At 35.4% G+C, this 21,308-nt stretch overlaps 1 protein-coding gene across 1 annotated transcript in view; it reads right to left on the bottom strand.

Annotated features, from left to right (window-relative positions):
* Lerp (lysosomal enzyme receptor protein) overlaps positions 1 to 21,308 on the bottom strand; it is a 114,953-nt gene that overhangs the window by 33,303 nt on the left and 60,342 nt on the right. Inside the window, exons 10-11 of the mRNA XM_089090364.1 lie at positions 13,927 to 14,070; positions 3,093 to 3,272 (exon numbers count right to left, since the gene is read on the bottom strand). Of these exons, the coding sequence (XP_088946490.1) occupies positions 3,093 to 3,272; positions 13,927 to 14,070 (324 nt within the window). The remainder of the gene's footprint in view (positions 1 to 3,092; positions 3,273 to 13,926; positions 14,071 to 21,308) is intronic.

Raw genomic sequence — 21,308 nt, 5'->3', positions numbered from 1 at the left:
GGGCTCATATAGAAAGTTGTTGTAAAAATTTCAAAAAGGGCTCATTTGATTAGAAATTGAAATTGCCCTTTTTCATAGTCAGCGCAATCGCGGTGCCTAAGAAAAGAACTATGTTGACACAATGTATTATTTAATTTTTTTTTTCATACCAGGGCACTTCGTATCGAAGGAGTTGTCGTAGAAAATTCGAAAAGGGCTCATTCGATTGGAAATTGAAATGGCAAGTGCCCTTTTTAATAGTCGAAAGTGATTGGAAGGCAACTAACACCCCTTCCACACCCACCATTTCCCAAAACACAACCAATAAAAATTTTGAGACACCCATTTTGTTCCACGCAGTTCAAAGTTCAGGAAATTATACCTTTAAGCAGGACACTCCCCCCACAGTCTTCAGGGCAAGGGTTATAAGTTATGCCCTGGGGGCATAAAAGGTTTTTACTGAAATCTTTGTCGTAGACGCTTGAAAAAGGGCTCATTATATTGGAAATCCAAAGGGGTAGTGCCCTTTTTGATAGTCAAAAGTGATTTCAGGGCAATTGACCCCCATCTCACGCCCACCTTTTCCCCAAACACATCCACTCATCATTTTTAGATAGCTATTTTATTCAACGTAGTTGAAAGTTTTGGAAATTAGGTCTTTAAGGATGACAACCCCTCCCCCCCACAGCCCTCAGGGCAAGGGTTGTAAGTTATGCCCTGGGGGCCTATAAGGTTTTTATTGAAAGCGTTGTCGTAGAAACTTCAAAAGGGCTCATTCAATTGGAAATTGAAAGGGCTTGTGCCTTTTTTAATAGTTGAAAGTGACTGGAGAGCGACTAACACTCCTCTCACGCCCACCATTTTCCCATACACATCCAATCCAAATTTTGAGATATCAATTTTGTTCAACGTAATTGAAAGTTCTAGAAATTAGGTCTTTTAGGATGACAACCCCCTCAGAGCCCTCAGTGAAATGGTTGTAAGTTATGCCCTGGGGGCATATAAGGTTTCTATAGAAAGTTGTTGTAGAAATTTCTAAAAGTGCTCATTTGATTGGAAATTGAAATCGCCTTTTTTAATTGTCGAAAGTGAGTGGAGAGTAATTAAACCCCCTCTCACGCTCACCATTTCCCCAAAAACATTCAATCAAAGTTTAGAGATAGCAATTTTGTTCAACGTAGTTGAAAGTTCTGGAAATATGTGTTTAAGGATGACAAACCCCCCTAGCTCCCAGGGCAAAGGTTGTAAGTTATGCCCTGGGAACATAAGGTTTTAATAGATAGAGTTGTCGTAAACTTGAAAAGGGACTCATTCATTTGGAAACTGAGAGGGCTAGTGCCCTTTTTAATAGTCGAAAGTGATTGGAGGGTAACTAACCCCCTTCTCATGCCCACCACTGCTGCAAACACATCCAATCAAAATTTACAGATAGCCATTTTGTTCAACATAGTTGAAAAGTCTGGAAATCAGGTCTTTGAGAATGAAACCCTCCCCCAGTCCTCAGGGCAAGGGCTGTAAGTTTTACCCTGCGGGTATATAAGGTTTTTATTGAAAGTGTTGTCGTAGAAACTTCAAAAGGGCTCATTTGATTTGAAATTGAAATGGCTAGTGCCTTTTTTAATAGCTGAAAGGGATTAGAGAGCGACTAACACCACTCTCATGCCCACCATTTCCCTAAACACATGCAATCAAAATTTTGAGATAGCCATTTTGTTTAACGTAATTGAAAGTTCTGGAAATTAGGTCTTAGAGGATGCCAACCACCCTAACAGCCTTTAGGGGAAAGGGTTGTGATTTATGCCCTGGGATGGCTATAAGGTGTCTATAGAAAGCATTATCGTTTCAAGAGGGGCTCATTCGTTTGGAAATCAAACGGCCTAGTGCCCTTTTTAATAGTCGAAAGTGATTGGACAGCTTGACATTTTTATAGTAAAGATCGATGTGGGTATAATGTATTATTTTGTTTTTTTGTTGTTGTTTAGACTATTAAAAAAACTTTAAAAAGCACATTAAAAAAAACTTTTATTAAAAAAACTTTTAGACTATTAAAAAAGCACAAAAACGTGCATGTTAGGCCAGCATCTTTCGGTTTCTCGGAGGAGTCTTTCCGATCAAGCTCAGGACGATAAAATTTAGTTTAGTTTTGATAAAATTTTAATTTAAATGAACGTTCTGAAATTTTGTCACAGTTCCAAAAAACAAGAGCAATAGCATTGAAGTCTCAATCGTGGACCTTAGTTAGGGCAAGAAACAAGTCCCGTCGAAATTATTGATTGCCAATCATATCGTAAAGCCTGACTATCGTAAGACCTTAGACAGTATTCGACATTGCCCATGAAGGAAAAATTGTCGTCCAAAGGCTTGATGACTTGGTTATTTTTGATTTGCAACAAGTTTAAGATATATACATAAATGCAGCATCAAATAGCTCTTCAGTGTAAAAAAAAAAACAATTTAACTTCAGATGGACTTTGGCCTATGCATCGCAGCATTTTGTACTAAATAATGTGCTTTATTTTAGTTTAGTGAATTCGGTAAGTTTTACTTCGGTACAGAATATAATTAATTTTCAAAGCTCCTGTATTACGTATTACAGGTACGCTGCTAAGCCTTGGTAAGATATTCAAAGCGCCAAGTTCCGTGAAAACTGGTAATATTAACAATATTATATTAATAATATAATAAATATTATATTATTATTATATTTAATCCCGATCCATAATATGTATGGTGTCTTTTTTTTGTTTCCTTTAGTTTTTACTAAATGAAACATTTCATAAAATATAGTAAATGGTTTTTTTGGGATTATCAGAGACCCTTAACAATTTTCTTTTTTTCTTGGGTTACGATCAATGGTTGGCTATCAATGAATTAAAATTTGTATCCAACTCATTCAGTTTCATTTTTGATTTTTTTTTTTTTTTTCTTCTTTTTTTTTTATTATCTGTTAACAGTTTCACCAATTTTAAAGAAAAATTCAATATTTTTCTTATTATATTCGTATTTCATCTCCTTATTTTTTTTTCTTTATGCTCAGGTCTGCTATTTTTACGAAAAAAAATTTCTTTCGATTTTTTTTCCCATTAGATAAAGCCTGCCTCCTCTTTTTTTACCTTGAACTCTGGCAAAGATCTGAGGGCTGAAAGATCCAGCTGCCTGTCATAAAGTTCGTCTTCTAGAACACAATTGGTTGGAACCTCTCTGAGCTTCTTTGCATGGGGACAAGCGTGTTTAGTTGGCCAATCGAAAATATACTGACAATCATGTGAATAGTGTTCCAAAGTAGGCCTTCCCTAGAAAATAAAAAATTGGGGGAACTAAGTATAATTTTTTTCAAGAACACAAATCTTCTTATTTTTCAAAAAATAGAAAAAAAGGTATATAATATACTAACGAAATGATAAATTAAAGTATGCTGACAATCACGTGAATAGTGTTCCAAATTAGGCCTTCCCTAGAAAATAAAAAAAATACGTGAACTAAATATAAATTTTTCCCAGAATACAAATCTTCTTTTCATTTAACAAATCATTTTTTTTTCAAAACACAGAAATAGATAAAGCGTATATAATATACTAAAGAAATGATAAATGAAAATATGCTGACAATCATGTGAATAACGTTCGAAAGTAGACCTTCCATAGAAAACACAAAATACGTAGAATCAGTAGACTAATTTTTTAAAATAAAAATTTACAAACTTAAAATGCAAGACTGAATATATTGTATAAAATAAACTGACAATTTTATATATTAATAGCGATCCAAATTAAGCCTTCTCTAGAAAATACAGTCATAAAAACATGTGAAATAAATATATAATTTTTTTAAATTGTAAATCTTGTTAAAATTAAAACATAAAATGAATATACTGCTTATAATGAATAAAATATAACGATTTTCGACAAAATAAATATCATATTTAATAAAGAAACAGAAACCTATACTTTACTCTGATGCATCAAAAGAAAGAAAGAAAAAAAAGACAGAAAGAAAAGAAAGAAAAAAAGAAAGAAAAGAAAGAACAATTAAGAGACACAACTTGAAACACAACTTTGCCCTTCGCTGCGTATGTATCTAAAATCAATATCAAAGGGAGAGTTATTCCTCTATATATGCAGTGAAGGGGGGAAGGGGATTGGGCTCATGGCCCCCTTGAAAATCAAAAGATTTTCACAATTTTTAAATGATTTCCTATACCTATCATTTGATTCAACCATTTTGCAATTTTTTCGAATCCCCCTTTCTTTGTCCCTGGATGCTTAATCATATCTTATCAGAAAATAGCTTCAAACAAATCCCAATTTTCATTTTCACCAGTAGTCAGTGCATTAACACTACTTTATTTAAGCTAGATTTAAAAAAGAAATCTTTATATTAAAGCTAGTTTTAAAATAGCAAAGGAAAAGAAAGCTATAATCATAGACACTGTTAATGAGAAATATTGATCTGGCGCAATCATTACAATAACATCAAAATCTCTGCTATAAATCTTTTCCCCAGTTATTAAACTTTAAAGTTATGATACTACAAGGCATGACGTAGGAAGTGGAAGAGCTTCTTCGTGTTTTGTACTCAGAACTGTTAAAAAGTCTGCGAATTTCAATCTTCATCCTTTATAAATACTAGCTTCAACTAGTCCTTCTTTTTATGGCTTAAACAGTCTTCTAGAAATCACACTGAATTTATTTCAAAAAAACAAAAAACTCGAAAAGTCACACACTTAGTACAGAAGAACTTTGACAAAAGCAAGGTAAGATCCAGGCTTAGCTTAGGCTAATGACATTTGCTCCCCTTAGATAGAACATAATCAGACTATTTAAGCAGGCAAATAAGTTCTCCAAATTCCTGGCCCCTTATATAAAATGTAGGACTTAAGACCGAGGCTATTTGCCCCAAAGAAAGGGTCTTTAATATAGGACAAAAAATCGATCTACTTTCTTTTGGCGTGGGTATCCTTACTTGAGGTAAGAATTCTATTAGAAGCTAAATGAATTATTTGGCAGCACAAAATTTAAAAAATGTTTAATCATATTCCGAAAGAACTTAGACCTTCCAAAGCATGGGCCCCCTACTCTACTACACTAGCTAAGCGGGTAGTTTGGCCTTGAATAGATGCCCACTCCAGAATGAACTATCTTGCTAATGGAAAAAAAAACAGAGGTAAATTAGCAATATCATAAGCTCTTTCGTGGCTTGTTACCCCGCCATTCTCTTATCCTTTCTTATCAATCAAATTGAAGAAAAACTCATCTTCCTCATATGGTTTCACTCCTCTTCTCCTCTTCTCGCCCAGAGGGCGAGAAGAGGGATAGTACTCACTAAGAAAGTCTAGGACGTCAATGGCTTGGAAAATGACATACGATATATTTAACAGTAAATTTATATTACGAATTACTATTCAACCGAAGTGATTCATATCAGTAATTCATATAAGGAAATGGAAAAGGGAGTATCCCATTCGTGATTTACTCCAGAATTTCAAATATTCCATTCTACTGAAGGAACTAGTTTGCAAGATCTTTTGCGATACCACGAATTTTTGTTTTGTTTTGCAAAGCAAAACAAAACGATAAAGGTGCCAAGACTTCACTTGCAGAATGTTAAACTAAAGGCATTTGAAGTCAAATATCTATCCCTGAAAATAGGTAATCAATTTTCAAAAGGCTTGGTAAAAGGGGGAATCTTAAGCTAAAGGCATTTGAAGTCCAATATCTATCCCTGAAAATAGGTAATCAATTTTCAAAAGGCTTGGTAAAAGGGCGAATCTGCCCTTCAAGCCCTTTTTGTGCACCCAAAGTCCCAAATACAATTAGCTGCATTATCTAAAGCCGTTTTACCTGCTGGGCTAAACTGAAAGATTTCACAAACAAATGATATTTTTTGTTCCAATATACTGTGTGTCCACACTTGCTATCAAATAATATGAAAAGTAATGTGAAATATACATTATTTAGATTATATTTGTCCGAGAAGTAGCGTAGCCAGCAAGCTCTAATAGAGCCAAATTTTCTCCTTGTGTCATAAAAACAGAAAATAAACAACAACAAAATATCTGAAACCTAAACGTGTATCGCAAAAAATTTTCTATAAAAAAAAGTAAAATAAAGCATACAAACAGAGATGTCCAAAATTTAATAGAATCTAAACGTTAGACAGTGAACGGAAAATGTTTTCCTGTATCTTTCAATTGAACCTTTTATTGCGGTACGAACGGGAATTTTTGGTGTGTTTTGTAACAGGTGAAAAAGTGTTGGAAGAATAAGAAGATAATTCTGGAAACAAAGATTAGAAGACTTTTTCATGGTTCAGCAACAGCAACACTTTAAGAAATTTACAAATAAATTTCTTGTGAATTATTATCTCGATTTATCAGTAGTTGTACCGAACCAATCGTGCTCAAAATCCTCCTCAGAGCCATACTGTGGTGTTTCTTTTGTGGATGGTGAAGTTTTTTCCCCCACAGTAGAGTGCAGACGGTCTGTTATCATAGTAATATCCTTCCTTGTTTAGATTAAAGCTTATTCCAATAGGCAATGCATAGACCTCCCCCTAAAAAAAAGTTTCCCCAGATTCCACCCTAAATACTAATAATATTGATCCCCATCCTCGCTGGTCAAGCTCACTATCACAAAGCTCACATGATAGCTCAAATTCTGAGAATAGGACAATGATCAGTGTAGGGGCTAATGTCACTATAAATGATGATAATGGGTTTCAAGAGGTCCTTTCAAGAAGCTCAAAAAAAAAGGAAAAAAATCTCCCCAATCAAAAGTATTTCCCCTCCCCCTGCCCAAGATTCTCCCTCCCAAAACTTAGGAATTTACCTAAAAATTTCTCCTAATACCCCCTTTGAAATAAATAAGATTACTGCAATAAGAGTTGCAATTTTCAAATTGTTAAAATCAATGTTTTCTCTTAACATTCACCGCGATGGATCTTTGCTAATAGCTCCAAGATCAGAAATCGGCAGATACAATAATTAATCTAAAATCTCTTCTGAATATCCGAATTAATGCATCTAAATGGAACCCAAAACAATCCACAACAAAAATAGTATTATATAATGTTCCCCCAGAAATACCAATTCAGGAGTTAAAATAAGGGCTCTCAGATAGGGCTGGCAACACAATCCCTGTTGAAGATGTTACCCAACTTGGTAAACCAAACTCTAATGGCCTAAAAACAAGTGGATCTTTCTTTTTTACACTTAAGGAGAAAAATTAACATCCCAGAAAAGTTATTCCTAGTTGGGCAAATCAAACCAGACATGGAATACAAGCCAAAACCTATCCAGTGTCAGAGATATCTCAGACTGGGACACACAACAAACAAATGCAATTAAATTCTCCTAGCATGTATTAATTGTAAAGCATCCCATCGTAAAGAGTTGACAACTTGCAACAACACTCAGCCTACATGTATCAATTGTAAAGGCCCACATGAATCTACCAATAAATCAATATGCCCTGCATATAAGAAAAGAGCACTAACACTCCAAATAGCAACAGAGAAGGCCATTCCATACCCCTTTGCAGCTATGGAAGCAAATGCTGCCCAACCATACCAAATAAAGCCCATAATGAAACCAACCAAAACTCCCAAGTTAAACACTCCCAATGCATAAAGTACCCCTTATAAAACACCATCCTCTAAGCCCCCTAGTTCACGTCTTTATCAGAAAGAATCATCAAGTCAACAAGCCTCCTTGTCCAATGAGATGAGGTCAGCCTGCCCCCCCCCCCCTCCCAAGAAGAAACAAACCAGAAACACTACCAGGAATTAATCCCTTAACTGACAAACAGGATGCACAACTAAACATGCAATCCCCAAATATATGCTTATTCATTCTAAACTGTAATGCAGTTCAGGCCATGAATATACATCAACTACAGAAAAAAAATCATAGCATAATTGGCAAATATCTACATCCTTAATCCTATGCTCATTCAAGCAAAAGAAGATCTTGCTTTACTATTACCAAAGCTGATCCCTGATACACAGTCATATGAAAAATAAATCAACAAAACAACACATATCAATACTCCAGTGGTACGCAAGATCACTCACAGAAAATAACTTAAATGAACTAATATCTTTTATGAATAATAATTCCATCAATATTGCTTGCCTCCAGGAATATCATTTAACCCAAAATCAACAAATTAAGTCTCTGGGATATACTATCCTGAGAAAGGATAGATCATAAGAGAGAAAAGGAGGTGGAGTAGCTTTAATAGTTAAAAATAATATAAAATTCTGTGGCATCAACTTTCCAGATTTTGTAAATGATGTTGATGCAATTGGTATCAGTGTTTGGCTGAATAATACAAAAACTTACATAATAAGCTTTTATAACCCTAATGGCCAAACTACAGATGCCATGGATTTCTTCAGCTATATAAATAATTCTAATACGTTGAAAAATATCATTATTTGTGGAGACTTTAATGCCCACAGCCTTTTGTGGGGGAATAAACCAGCAAATAAAGCTGATAAGTTCATTGAGCGTATGACTTCAAATAATACTGAATTAGCTGTTGCTACCCCTCCAAACCTGAATACATATTTCAACCCCAAAAGTGGCGGTTTCTCTACAATTGACCTACAAGTTGTGTCATTAAATATTTTGAATAAAATTTATATAAATAAAATTGATAGTCTAAGTACTGACCACTTTGCCATAGTTTGCTCCCTAAACGAACCTGCTGAAACCCTATCACATACCTCCAAATATAAAAACACTAAAGCAAATTGGCCTATGTTCCAAAATAAGCTAAATGATGAAATTACAAGTTTCACCCAAAATTCATGCATTTCAAACTCAACAGCTGACACACATGCTGAAATTTTGGCATCTTTACTAATAAATACAGCTAATCATGCTATCCCCAGGTCAACACCCAGGAAAACCTTTCCTAAACACATTCGCAAAGCATGGTGGACAATTGAGTGCCAAAATAAATGGAGAACAAAAAAGGCTGCTAAGAGAACATTCCTAAAAAAACCATTACCTGTTACATATTTAAAAAAATTACAAGCAGAATCTAATCTAAAAATGACCATAATAAATGCTAAATATAACTACTGGAATAATTTTGAAAATAATCTCTCCAGAGAAACACATGAGCCAATTATACATAAAGTCATAAGCCACATCTGTAGGAAAAAGACTTCCCCCAACCCACTCCTGTATGAGCTTATACATAATAATACCCATTATGACAATGATAATGAAAAAGCTAAGCTATTTGCCACTCTTTTTGTTAATAAGCTAACATCAAATAATTGCAACAAAATGTCCCCAATTCCTATGAACCCAAGTTACCAACCTCGCCCAGGATCCGAGCATATAACCAGCCCATTTTCAATCCAGGAAATGAATAATGCAATACATCATATTAGGACCGAGACTAGCGGCAGCTATGACAATATACACCCTGCATGGATAAAGAATCTCACCCCTTCATACAAACAGAAACTTCTAAATTGTTACAATCATGCTTGGGCTTCATCTACGTTCCCCAATATCTGGAAATGTTCGTCCCTCCTACCAATCCTAAAGAAAAATAAACCCAAAAATAACCCTGAGTCTTATAGGCCCATAATGATTACTCCTATGATGGGGAAAATAATGGAGAAAATGATCTATTACCGACTCCTCTGGTTTGTCGAAAAAAATAATATGATCCCCCACACTCAAACTGGTTTCAGGAAACACCATTCCTCAACTGATGCTTTCATATTGTTAAGAAATGCAATAAATGAATCATTCTAAAAAAAATAATGTCCTAGTTGCAGCTTTCCTAGATTTTGAAGGGGCATATGACAATGTGAACCACCAAATCCTTTTAAATAAACTTGCAAACCATGGATTACCCCCCAAGCTGGTATCTTTTATAAAATCTTTCATAGAATTGCGAAGTTTCATTGTTTGTGTAGGTTCAGCCTCTTCACCCCAAAATACAATAACCAAAGGCCTTACTCAGGGAGCAGTCCTCAGCTGCCTCCTCTTTGCCCTATATCTCTGGGACATGAACCTCCCCCACACGAATCTACAATATGCTGATGATCTGGTACTATGGTCATCTGGCAACACCTTTGAGATTGCACAGCCAAGCTGCAAAAGTCACTTTTCCAATTTGAAAAATTCTCTCAACATTCAGATTTACCCATAGCACCTACCAAGTCAAAAATAATCCAATTTCACTGAAAGCGAAATCATGTTAATGCAAGATTAACTCAAAATGAAACAACTATTCCAGAAGATAATCATATTAATTACCTAGGTCTCATGCTCGACCAAAAACTTAATTTCCACCTCCACATTTCAAACACAATAAAAAAATGCTATAGAAAAACAAGTATACTAAAAAGACTTCTTTCCACACCCTGGGGATGTAAGGAGAAAACCTTACTCCAGTCTTATATAAATCATATATAAGACCCCATATTGACTATGGGCTCATCGTCTATGGTGCATGTGCAAAGACCCAGATGCAAAAAATTTAAACAATACAAAACGATATAATACGTCTCATATTTGGTCGTAGGAAACCCACAAGCACCAAGTTTCTGCTTATGGAGAGTGGATTAACAACAATAAGGGAGAGACGTAGCTTTCTCTTGATAAAACATCTTACAAAAATTGAATCAAATAGCTCACAAACCATACATAATTGGTTAAGAAATCCAGCCATGTATAGAGGCATTGCAGATGAGTATGCCAATATTCAGAAGAAGTTCCCTGTACCTGCAAAGTCTACTGCACCTACTTTCTCCCAATCTCCTCCATGGAATTTGTAAATCCCCATAATAAATACTGATTTCTCAAAGTGGACTTAAGATTTAACCCCCATTGCTTTTGACCAGAAGAAATTCGCTGAACTTAATATAATTACTTATAAAAACCATTTCCAAATCTTTGTTTATGGGTCCAAAATGAATGAGAAGGTAGCAAGTGGTGCTTTCCTTCCTCACCTAAAATTGTAATGGGTGAGAGATTGTATAATAGTGTATCTATAATGTCTGCAGAGTTGAATGCCATAATCATGGCATTAGAACACCTTATGGAAAATAAACCTTTGATTGATAATTCAAATAATATTATAGCTTATTCTGACTCTTTATCAAGCCTTGAGTTGCTGTCTTTAGCTCCTCAGTATAAGTTGGATATTGGCACTTATCATTGTCTTAGCGTTATTGACAATCTTGCTTCAAGTGGCATAAGAACTTATTATCATTTTAGTTTTTGCCCCTTCTACATGAATATTAACTATTTATTTGGTGAAACTGCAACAAATACCATAGATATTGATCAGCCACTCGGGTAACTCATCTCCGTCACAGATATATACTATTGGAGGCTATAAATTGCTTCTTTTAGTTAGAATAACCCCACTCTTTCCCCCTTTCCCAATAAGTATTTTTCTAAAATTTATCATAGAATTCGTTCTGGACTAAATTTTCTTTCTTGTATCAGTTTCCTAATTCAAGTGGTTCAGTTCCCCTGTCCCCTCTTTGCAGGTATTGTATTATGAATAATGAAACAATTGACCACTGCCTATTTGAATGTAATATGCTGACGTCTGCACAGCATACCTTGCATTGTAAACTGTTAAAGTGCTTCAAACACCACAAAATCTCACTATCAGCCAAGAGCCTAGCCGACTATACCTGCACACAGAGCACAGAAATCGATATCTATCATCTTATAGTTGAACTCCTTGAGTCGAAAGATCTACTGAAAGATATCTGAGAATATCTAATAAATAAGAGACAACCAAGCCAGTAGCTCTGTAGCCCACAGATTGAAGCAAAAGGAAAAGGGCTAAATAGTATCAACTGAAAAGCCCACCTGCTGTGAAATAGAAGAAGAAGAAGCAGAAAGAAGAGTGGAAGCCCTAGTGATGACAGTAGTCAAGTATGGTTTTAAAGCGTGGGCACTTCAGAAGACGAAGGAGGATTCGCTAGAAGTTTTCAAGAGGAATCGTCTACGGATTGCTTCGGGTACCCGTTTGACTGGCCGTATTTAAATAAGTTGTACGAAAAATTTGGCTCTATCCCACTTTCTAGGGCTATAGTGATAAAAAGATTGAGATGGCTAGGACATGTTTTGCCAATGAACACTGACAAATTGCCAAAGATTTTCCTTTTCTGCCATCCATCTAGGGTCAAACGAAAAGCAGGTCTTCTCCGAATGGAGTAGGAAAAGGTCGTAAAAAAGGATTTAAAGGAGATTGGAAGGAAAAAGCATTTAAATGAAGATGAAAGTTTTTAATGGATTGGGATGGAGGTTGGAAGTGTGCAGCTGTGTTGGCCAAAGGCGACTTTCTATTAATTTGACAGTACTCAGTGATGAGTAATTACTTAAAAGCAGACGTTTAAAATACATATTAAATACTACTAGTTTATTCAAAATATATATTTAAAACATTCACGCCCTTGTTTTGGAGAACATGATACGATGTCTTTAAGCGCAACTAGAACCCAAATTAGAGTCTAGATCAAATGTAAGAAGCCCCCTACCAGAGCATAAAACAGAGACGTCTGGAACATTTTAAAAAGTGTCATGCTACAGGGCCCATTAATGCAGCCACTGAAAACAGTTTAAGCCACTCCCAGGAAGAGTACAGTTGAGCTAGCAAAGAGCGTGGGTACTTATATAAGTACACATGCTCGATGAAACTGGTGCTAGTGTCGAATAAAATCACCAATGTCACCTAACGTTAGGTGTCTTGGCAAATATTTTAGCGTAATAATATGGAAAAACAGTGCAATTGGAATATTTAGTTTAATAATAAGTGTCTGATCTTAGTTTCTTGAAAATTACTATTGCGACGTTTAAAAAAAATGTCGAGAAACGTCTAACGCTAGATGGCACCGGTGTTTTTTTTTTGTTTGTTTTTTACACTAGTACGATTTCCACTCTTTATAAAGTTATACCAACTTTTTGGGCAAGAGGACGAAGAGTTCAATCCAGCAGTGTCCAGGATGTACACAAGTGGAGTTAGCGTCCCGTTATACCCTGTGAGACATGCAGGAAAGAGTTCGTCGGCTACTTGTAACGATAGTCAGGCACCAGCAAGACGGAGTAAGCTATTGCAGCTCAAACCTGTCCTGAAAATGGCTGCAAGGAATGCATAGGGACCATGGGGTCGTTCTCATAACTGATTCTGAATGGGTATAATGGGTACAAACGTCGAAAACTTTAGCCTCATCCGTTCTTTTTTTTTCTTCTTCGGGCCTTTCTAAAAGCTGTAATATACCCAGGAAGTCCGAGGAAAGCAGTTAGAAATAGGGAAGTCATTAGGGAAGGGTTCAGAGCTAATCCCAGTTATTTTTAGGAGAGATATGGACAACCTAGCACTATGCTTCAAAAAATTAAAAATCAAAAGAGAAAAATTCAAAAATTTAAAATTAACGTCACAGTAATCCCAAACATGTCCTCTAGAAGAAAAGCCCTAGAATTCTAGAATAGCTATATGACAATTTCCAGAAAATAAACTTAATATGACCTAGTTTTATTTAGCTCTAGCTAAAAACGAAAATATGAAGTCTACTGAAAGTTGGGACACTTGTTTTGGAGGGGAACAGGGGTCGCTGTGTAATATATTAGCAAATAGAATTTTTAAATATAAGTAAATCTAGGCTGTTTTCACGTATTTTAGACCATATTTTTTTTTTATTTGGAACAGTGCAAAATTAAAGTCTTAGCGTGGTGCGTTAAATTTACAGTTGGTCACAAAAGTAGCGTCTACTTGAAGCATACACTATTTTTTATAAACTGTCATTATTTTTGGAACAAAAGAAATGAAATGTTTGTCAAAAAAGTAAAGAGATAAAGAGGCAGATGTATGAGGTCAATCACCTCTTTTTCCAACAATTTCTTGTGTTGTCATGCTGAGCCAGTGTGGTCTTACTAGAAATATTAAGAAAATATCTTACCGTAGTTTTTGTCTCGTCACATCTAAACTTGATCCGAGTTGAATAATTGTAATTCTTGTCATCTTCACATTTATCACCATGTGTATAGAGTAATTCTGCTCCACCCATTACAGCCACCGGGGATGAAACAGCCCTTCCAATGGACTACAAGAAGAATATAATGAAGCGGAACAACCTTTTCTTGCAACGATTTCAAACAAAAATTAAATATAATAAGATGCACATATTTCCGTTTCTCAATGTAAAAGAAAGCCTATTGGTGGTCTAGCGACAGTTTAAACAGCTATTTTGTCAATGTAGTGAGAGAATATTTTTATAATCCGAAAGTGCAACCAGAATCTTTCCATGTCTCATAGTTGCTACACTATACAGGTTTCAAAATGTATAAACCTTTGCATACCACAAACTCTGATTGCAACACCATCTACAGATCTTATTTTGCAACCATTTTAACCTGCCCTGTGAAATACTAGTCATAAAAATGTTTCCCTTATATATTAACAATAAGAATTTAAATTATATTCTGCAGTTACTATCTGAAAATGAGCGTCTATAAAGTTAGATTTGGATTATTCAGCCAAAATTTGAATTATTTTGGAATTATTTGAATTATTTCAGGAATTTATTTTGAAGAAGTAACTCCAATACGAAGATTAACACACACACACGCCCTAAACCCAAAACAGCCAAAATTATCCCCAAAATATGCTGAATATTAAAAAAACCAGCAAAATGGGTAAGTTCATCAAAAAGGCGGAAGACTTAAAAATCCCCCCCCCCAAAAAAATGGCAGTCAAATTTTAATGATACAAACACTTTATCTGTTATAAAATTTATAAAGGAAGATCCAGATCATACATCAGAAACTAGATTCCTACACGAGAAACATTACCATTCACCAAACCCATCCCGAACTGACTGGACAAAAACAGAGAAAGGTGGTAACAGACAAACATAGAGCGTTAAAATATTGAAAAATATTGAGCATTGACAGTTGAATCTAGACAAATTGAAAATTAAGACTCGGTAAATTAAGTGTTGACATGTTGGATGTTAACATACACAAACTGAATACTGATCGTTAATAATAAACACTGTCTATAAATCGGTTGAAGCACCAGAGACCAAGGCCATACCCAGCATTTTTTTTTGGAGGGGGTTTTACTAAAAAAAAATTCCGGGGGGGGGGGGGTTACACAAAAAAAGTCAAAAAGCGCATACAAAATTTGTTTATATCCATTTTTGTTACGTTTTTATGAGTCAGACAAACATTTCGGGGGGGGGGGATAAGAACAATACTGAATATAGTCTCTCGAAAAGTACAATTTTTTCTTATTGCTGCTTCTGGTTTTATAAGAATTTACTATGTTTTGCCCACACACTATTTAAATATTTAATCAGAACAAACTATTTCTTATATTTAACTTCTTTTCTAGTCAAAAGCAACTCAAGAGGAAAATGTACAACGGGTCAAAATTTTGACGTAGAAAGTGAAGAAAACCCGAAAATAATCTGGGTTCTAAAACAGTTTTTATCAGCATAGGTACACACGAAGAATAATTTCAAGGGTAGGTAGAGTAAAAATAACATTTTGCAATATACATCTTGAGGGTGCGTGCACTTTATTATGTCATAGATATATTTTATTTTTATAAAACGCTTTCTTCTTCTATTTGAGCAGGCGGGGCTTTTCAGTCAAGACTATTCAGCCCGAAGCAAGGATTTACAACATCTTCTTTTTGCTTTTGATCTTTCAACAGGACTACTTTTTAGACTACGTCCCCTTTTCCTTGTTACAAACGGCAGTTTAAGAGGTTGTTGAAAAACAATCCGGAAGTACAATCTCTATAAGATTAGTTCTGCTTTCTTATTAATTTTTTGTCAGAAGATTTACTTTAAAGGGGCTTTAGCAGCCCCTTTAAAGAGGCAATAACATTTGAGATTTCTCCTTTCTGTTGTTTCTTATGAGGTGAAAGTATCCTATCTATTATTTTCCACGTTGCTCGTACATTATTCTTATTTAATTCAAAACCGGAACAAGAATAATTTGTTTTTAATTTTCGTTTCTTTTTGTTCACGGTAGCCCGGTATTCCTTATAATGTCTGCCATTTCAAAGAAAGGGAATTTTATTTTCTTCCCGTACAGGCTATTTTTCAGTTTTATCCTATTTTTAATCCCAGCAGTGAACCAAAGTGGTTCCCGACAGACGGTTTTTTTTTAATCTTTCGGTTTTGCCACACAACATGGATCCATGCCTTGAAGAAATTTATCCGCAAATAATGAATTTACGCTTGCTACGTCATTCATTTCATATACCTCTTCCAAATCTGCCCTTGAAAGAAAGGTTTTTAGTTTCTCATAGTTTCTAGCAGAAAAATTTAAAATATTTCCTCGAGGGTTATGGCCGGTTGCCTTTAAATTGCGGTCATTATCAAATTCTTGCTCGTGTAGGCTTAATGAAACATAATTCAAAAAATGATCTGAACCTGAAAAAACAAGCTATGCCAAAAATTTTGCTCATTCATACCATATCTGCAGCAAAAATATATTATCGATTAACGTAGTACTCAGCCAAGTTACACGGGTTGGGGTAGTAATCGAAGGTAAAAAAAAAAAAAAAATTAGCCGATAACATAGCAGTCAGAAATTCTAAATTCCAAACATCATTCAATTCAAGTAAATTAAAGTTGAAATCTCCAACTACAACAGATGGCACTCTAAAAAAAACCAATTTATTACATAAATTCTCTATTGATGCTAATGAAGCTACTCCCGGAGAACTCGGAGGTCTATTTACAACGACAAGTAATATCTCTCCACCATCTTTGCACAATCGAATAAAAAGTGATTCAAGTAGCCCATCACGCCAAAAAAAGACATAATTTAATATCGACACAGAAAAATCACTTTGTACATAAGCGCCTAAGCCACCTTTTCGCATACTACTACGATTACGGAAAAGGAAAGAATGCCCTTGAATTAAAAAAAAAAGATATAGGAGATACATCCAGACCCCGGCGCCGCGCCGATGAGGGAAGACCGGTGGCGGCGGGGCCAAAACAGCACGCCCCCGCCGCGCCACCACCGCCGGTAATATGTCGGCGGCACACCGCTGGTAAGATGTCGGCAGCGCGCCGCCAGCGCGATCAATGTTGACCGCAAACATTAATGTTTTCATTAGTCTTTCTCAAATCACAGCTTAAATTTACAACAGATTCGAGCCTATTCATGAGTTTATGAGTAAAATTCACAAGTCGCTGGCTGGAAACTGGTCTTCTTCGTTATTCATCAAGAAAAGTAGAAATCTGGTAGAAACGAAATGGCTGTGGCGTTTCGTTTTAATAACGTTTTAAAAAAAATTAAAGTTTTTTGGCTTCTTTATAGAATATATGTCATGTAGGCTAAGGCTGAACTGTGCTTTTGGCTGCTCTTTTGGATATTATTCATTTTTTTATTTGGGGATTCATTCCAAATTATAAACTCATAAATACCTAATATCAGTAAAATTATAAACTACATCTAAAAGGAGTAAATTTATCAAATTGAAATATACATGAGAACACTTCAATTACAATGAAACAAAAAACACTTAATTGTTTATTGGGTATGAAAAAAAAATGAAATGCCAGCTATTTTCTCAGGTAAAAAAATTAAAAGCCCATCCGTTTTAAATGTAATTAAATGAAATAATATTTAGACTGAAGTAGCTCCAGGAAGATGTTGGGATTTTCTTCCTAGTTCGTCACTTTTAATCCAAGCAAAATGTTAGGACACTTAGTATTAGTTATTGAGTTTAAGCTTTGATTTCCAAATACTCACACAAATTACCAAATTTAAGAAAGTTGCAACAATGAGTCATATGTGTTCGAAATGCTCAAAGATTCCTTGTAGATTCCCACCAAGATTCAAAACTTGTGTTATGGTAAGATTCATTGAAATTTTCTAACAGTTGCTTTTTAAAATACATTGTAAACATAATTAGCGGTACTTAGACTGATTTGATATTTTTCAAAGCTTTAAAAAAAAGTGTTATAATATTCCAAATGTTGCGTTTGTTATATTTGTGCATATTTTTGGTCATCATTGGTGGGGTGATCGAATTTTTTAAACCACTGTAGATACGTAACAACGTTGCAACATCTAGTACCCTGAGGTCATAAGACTGTCAAAGACTCCTCCTTGAACCTCCCAAATTGAAAGCTTTTATTACGACCTGGCCTTTTAATGTAACTTGGGCACTGGACCAAGGGCGCCATTATCACTCGAGTGCAACGTTAGTTGGGGATGTCGATATCGCTTTCGTCACATCAATTCGTTTCAGTGTGAATCTGCCTCGTACTTTTGAATGAATGTTTTCAAAGTAAACCCGTTTCATCAATAAGAAAGAAAACGGGTTGGGTGCATATGTTCCTTTCCCTTTGGACGATAAAACTATACAAGTGCTGTATCAAGTATAACTCACGAAAATCGTATTAATTTTTGTCAACATTTCAGCTTTTGGGCAGCCCTGCTTTCAATAAAAAAAAATCAAGGTCGTATCACTTACATATAATAACTCCCTATGCCCCCCCCCCCTCTGGATACCACCTTGATAGGATGCCGTCTCTGCTTTAAATTGGAAAAAAAATTATTTTTTTTGTCATCCCTGCTTTCAATAAAAAAATTTCGAGATATTATCATTTAAATGTAATACCTCCCGACCCCCCCCTCCTCCGGATACCACCTTGATAGGATACCGTGTCAGCTTTAAATTAAAAAAATAATTAACTTAATAATTAACTAGGTCACTGCATCGTTCAAACAAACACGCAAAATAACGTTAAGCACATTAGTATTCCTTGAAAAAAAAATTGAGGGTGTGAGTAAAGTGGTACAAATAAAACAACAAAAAAGGCGAAATTATTCAAATATACCTCAATGGCTCAAACTATTGGGAAAACTCAGTCATAGATTTGCCGTGGCATTCAATAAGATCCAAAGAATCTAATTAAAAGGGAGCACGCACAAAAGCCAAATTAGGTCAGTAGCCTATGAGAAATCGCAAAATACCAAAGACAATGAACAAGTCCCAATGGGAGTTCCTGGGTCTATCAAAATATTTCAATGGTTTCCCAGGTAATTTGATATCATTTTCTTCTGTCTCCACTTTAAATGACAAAAATAATTATCTTTTTGGGATCCCTGCTTTCAATAAAAAAATGAGGCATTATCATTTAAAAATGATAGCCAACTATCCCCCCCCCCTATAGGCAATAATTTACAATTTATTTAGAAATCGTATTTTTGGGGTAGGTTCTGTTTCGATCTTTAATTCCCCAACCTTGTGCAAAGCTTAGTCTATTGCTAAATCTTGTCTCAATAGAAGTTTTTTTTGGAAGGGGGGGGGTTTAAAATGTTTCAGAAAGAAGATTATGTTTTCTATAAGGCGTTCAACAATTGAGCATTAAATATTAAGAAAATCTTATCTAAAAATAGTAAAAAAGAAAAAAAAATTCTGCAAACTTACAATTCAGCTGTAGAAACAACTTGTCGGCTGTCAATTTCAAAATCCAACTGAATGCTGAAGCTGTATATTAGTGAATGCGTTCTATAATTCTATTCAATTTGAAAAAAAAAATTCTTGACTACAAATGATGTAAAAATAGCGATTGAGAAACTACATTCAAAATGATTTAAACTCATTTCACAAAGACAATACTTTTTTTGTCAGCATATGAAGAACTCTGTATATTGCAATATTTGCAATTGAACATTGCATCTGTCTGGTGTTTATGCAAAGTAACGAAAGAGATGAAATCTAACGAACAGGAGAGTTGTGAAGAATTATGGTATCCAAAGTAATATTTGGGAGGGAAAGTCACTGGTGACAACTTGCTAGGGGTGACACCATGATTGCATGATTTTCGGGGAGTCGGGGAACCAGATTTTTTTTTCGGGGTGACGCTTAGATTTTGGGGGAAATACCCAAAAATTTGGGGACAGTACAAGCCCTGCTTGATTTCAAATCAGGAAAATCGAAATACTAAACCACACGAGAAGGAAAAGCTCCGACTTTGCGGTTGACGCAATAAAGAATTGCCACAAAATTAGTTTAAAGTCGACAAAACGCCGCCACCTCTGACGGCAGCGTCGTGACACTTCGGCGGCGGTCAAACGGGCCTCTTGTCGATGGCGTTCGGTCGATCCACCGGTGCGGTGCCGGGGTCTAGATACCTCAGTTATAAAAGTCTCTGTCAGGCCTATTATGTCAAAAGAAAAATTTTACTCGATTAGCGTTGTACACAGACTATCCATAGCTGTTTCTAGCCTCTGAACATTGTAATAGGCAATTGCTAGAGTATTTGGGCAACTTTGCAACGCAATAAATGTCACTGGCTTTCACGTACTTGGTTTCTTGGTATTTAACACTCAAATATAAATGCGCATTTTCATCATGCACCTCATTGCATAGACTGGGAATGTTCAAACTCGATAGGTCAAGAAACTGCGACTCTAGTTAATTAAGTCTATCCATTTTTAAATTTAAGGCAGCACGTTTATCCTATCATGTTCCGTCATGTTGATATCATGTTCCGTCTTTATCATATCACGTTCCGTCATGTTCATATCATGTTCCGTCATGTTCATATTATTTTCCGTCTTTATGATACCATGTTCCCGTCAGTAAACACAAAAGATCAGGGTACCGATAGTACTTGGGCCAAATTTCGAAGTAGCATGATATTTTGACTTATCTTCACAAAAACATGGTTTTGGCTAGACCAAGCATTTCTGGTTCCAACAAAATCATTTGAGGGTTTTAGAATTGCTTGACTTCGCTTTGTTAAACTTTCGGTTACGAAAGTACGCGTGCCACGAAGTTCTGACAAGTGTTTATTATTTCCCTTGGAAGTAAGGGAATTTTGAAGGTTACTTTTTGAGTTTGATTTGAGGTCTGGTTGTTCACTTCAAGCCCAGGTTAGTTATAGATGAAGAAAGACAAAGATTTATTACTTTGATCGACAAGATCTATTTGCTCCTGTACTTTTTGTAATTCCTGTTTGTAGGAGTCTATTTTTTTTTTCTCGAGAGCATCGAGACGACAAATTATTTCATCCAGAACTACCTTAACTTCGTGCATAAACGATGAATAAACAGCCTCAGTAATGTTTTCAAGTTCATCCTGAGTCAGCTTTACTTTCGAAAGCTGGGATATTACTTTTGACTGATTGAGTTGCTTTTAGATTCTATCTCACTAATAAGAGTTTCCATTTTAACTGTTATTTCAGGCTGTAAGGTTCTCTGTCAAAACACTAACGATTTTTCTATCACTATACGTGAATACCATAATATTTCTTACCAGGCGTCAATTCACTTAATATTCGAACCGGCCACCAGGAAA

The sequence above is a fragment of the Artemia sp. Qi Xiang Cuo genome, chromosome 6, assembly GCF_049724085.1.
Source record: "Artemia sp. Qi Xiang Cuo chromosome 6, ASM4972408v1, whole genome shotgun sequence".
NCBI classification, from domain to species: domain Eukaryota; kingdom Metazoa; phylum Arthropoda; class Branchiopoda; order Anostraca; family Artemiidae; genus Artemia; species Artemia sp. Qi Xiang Cuo.
This window is presented reverse-complemented; position numbering and strand designations above follow the sequence as displayed.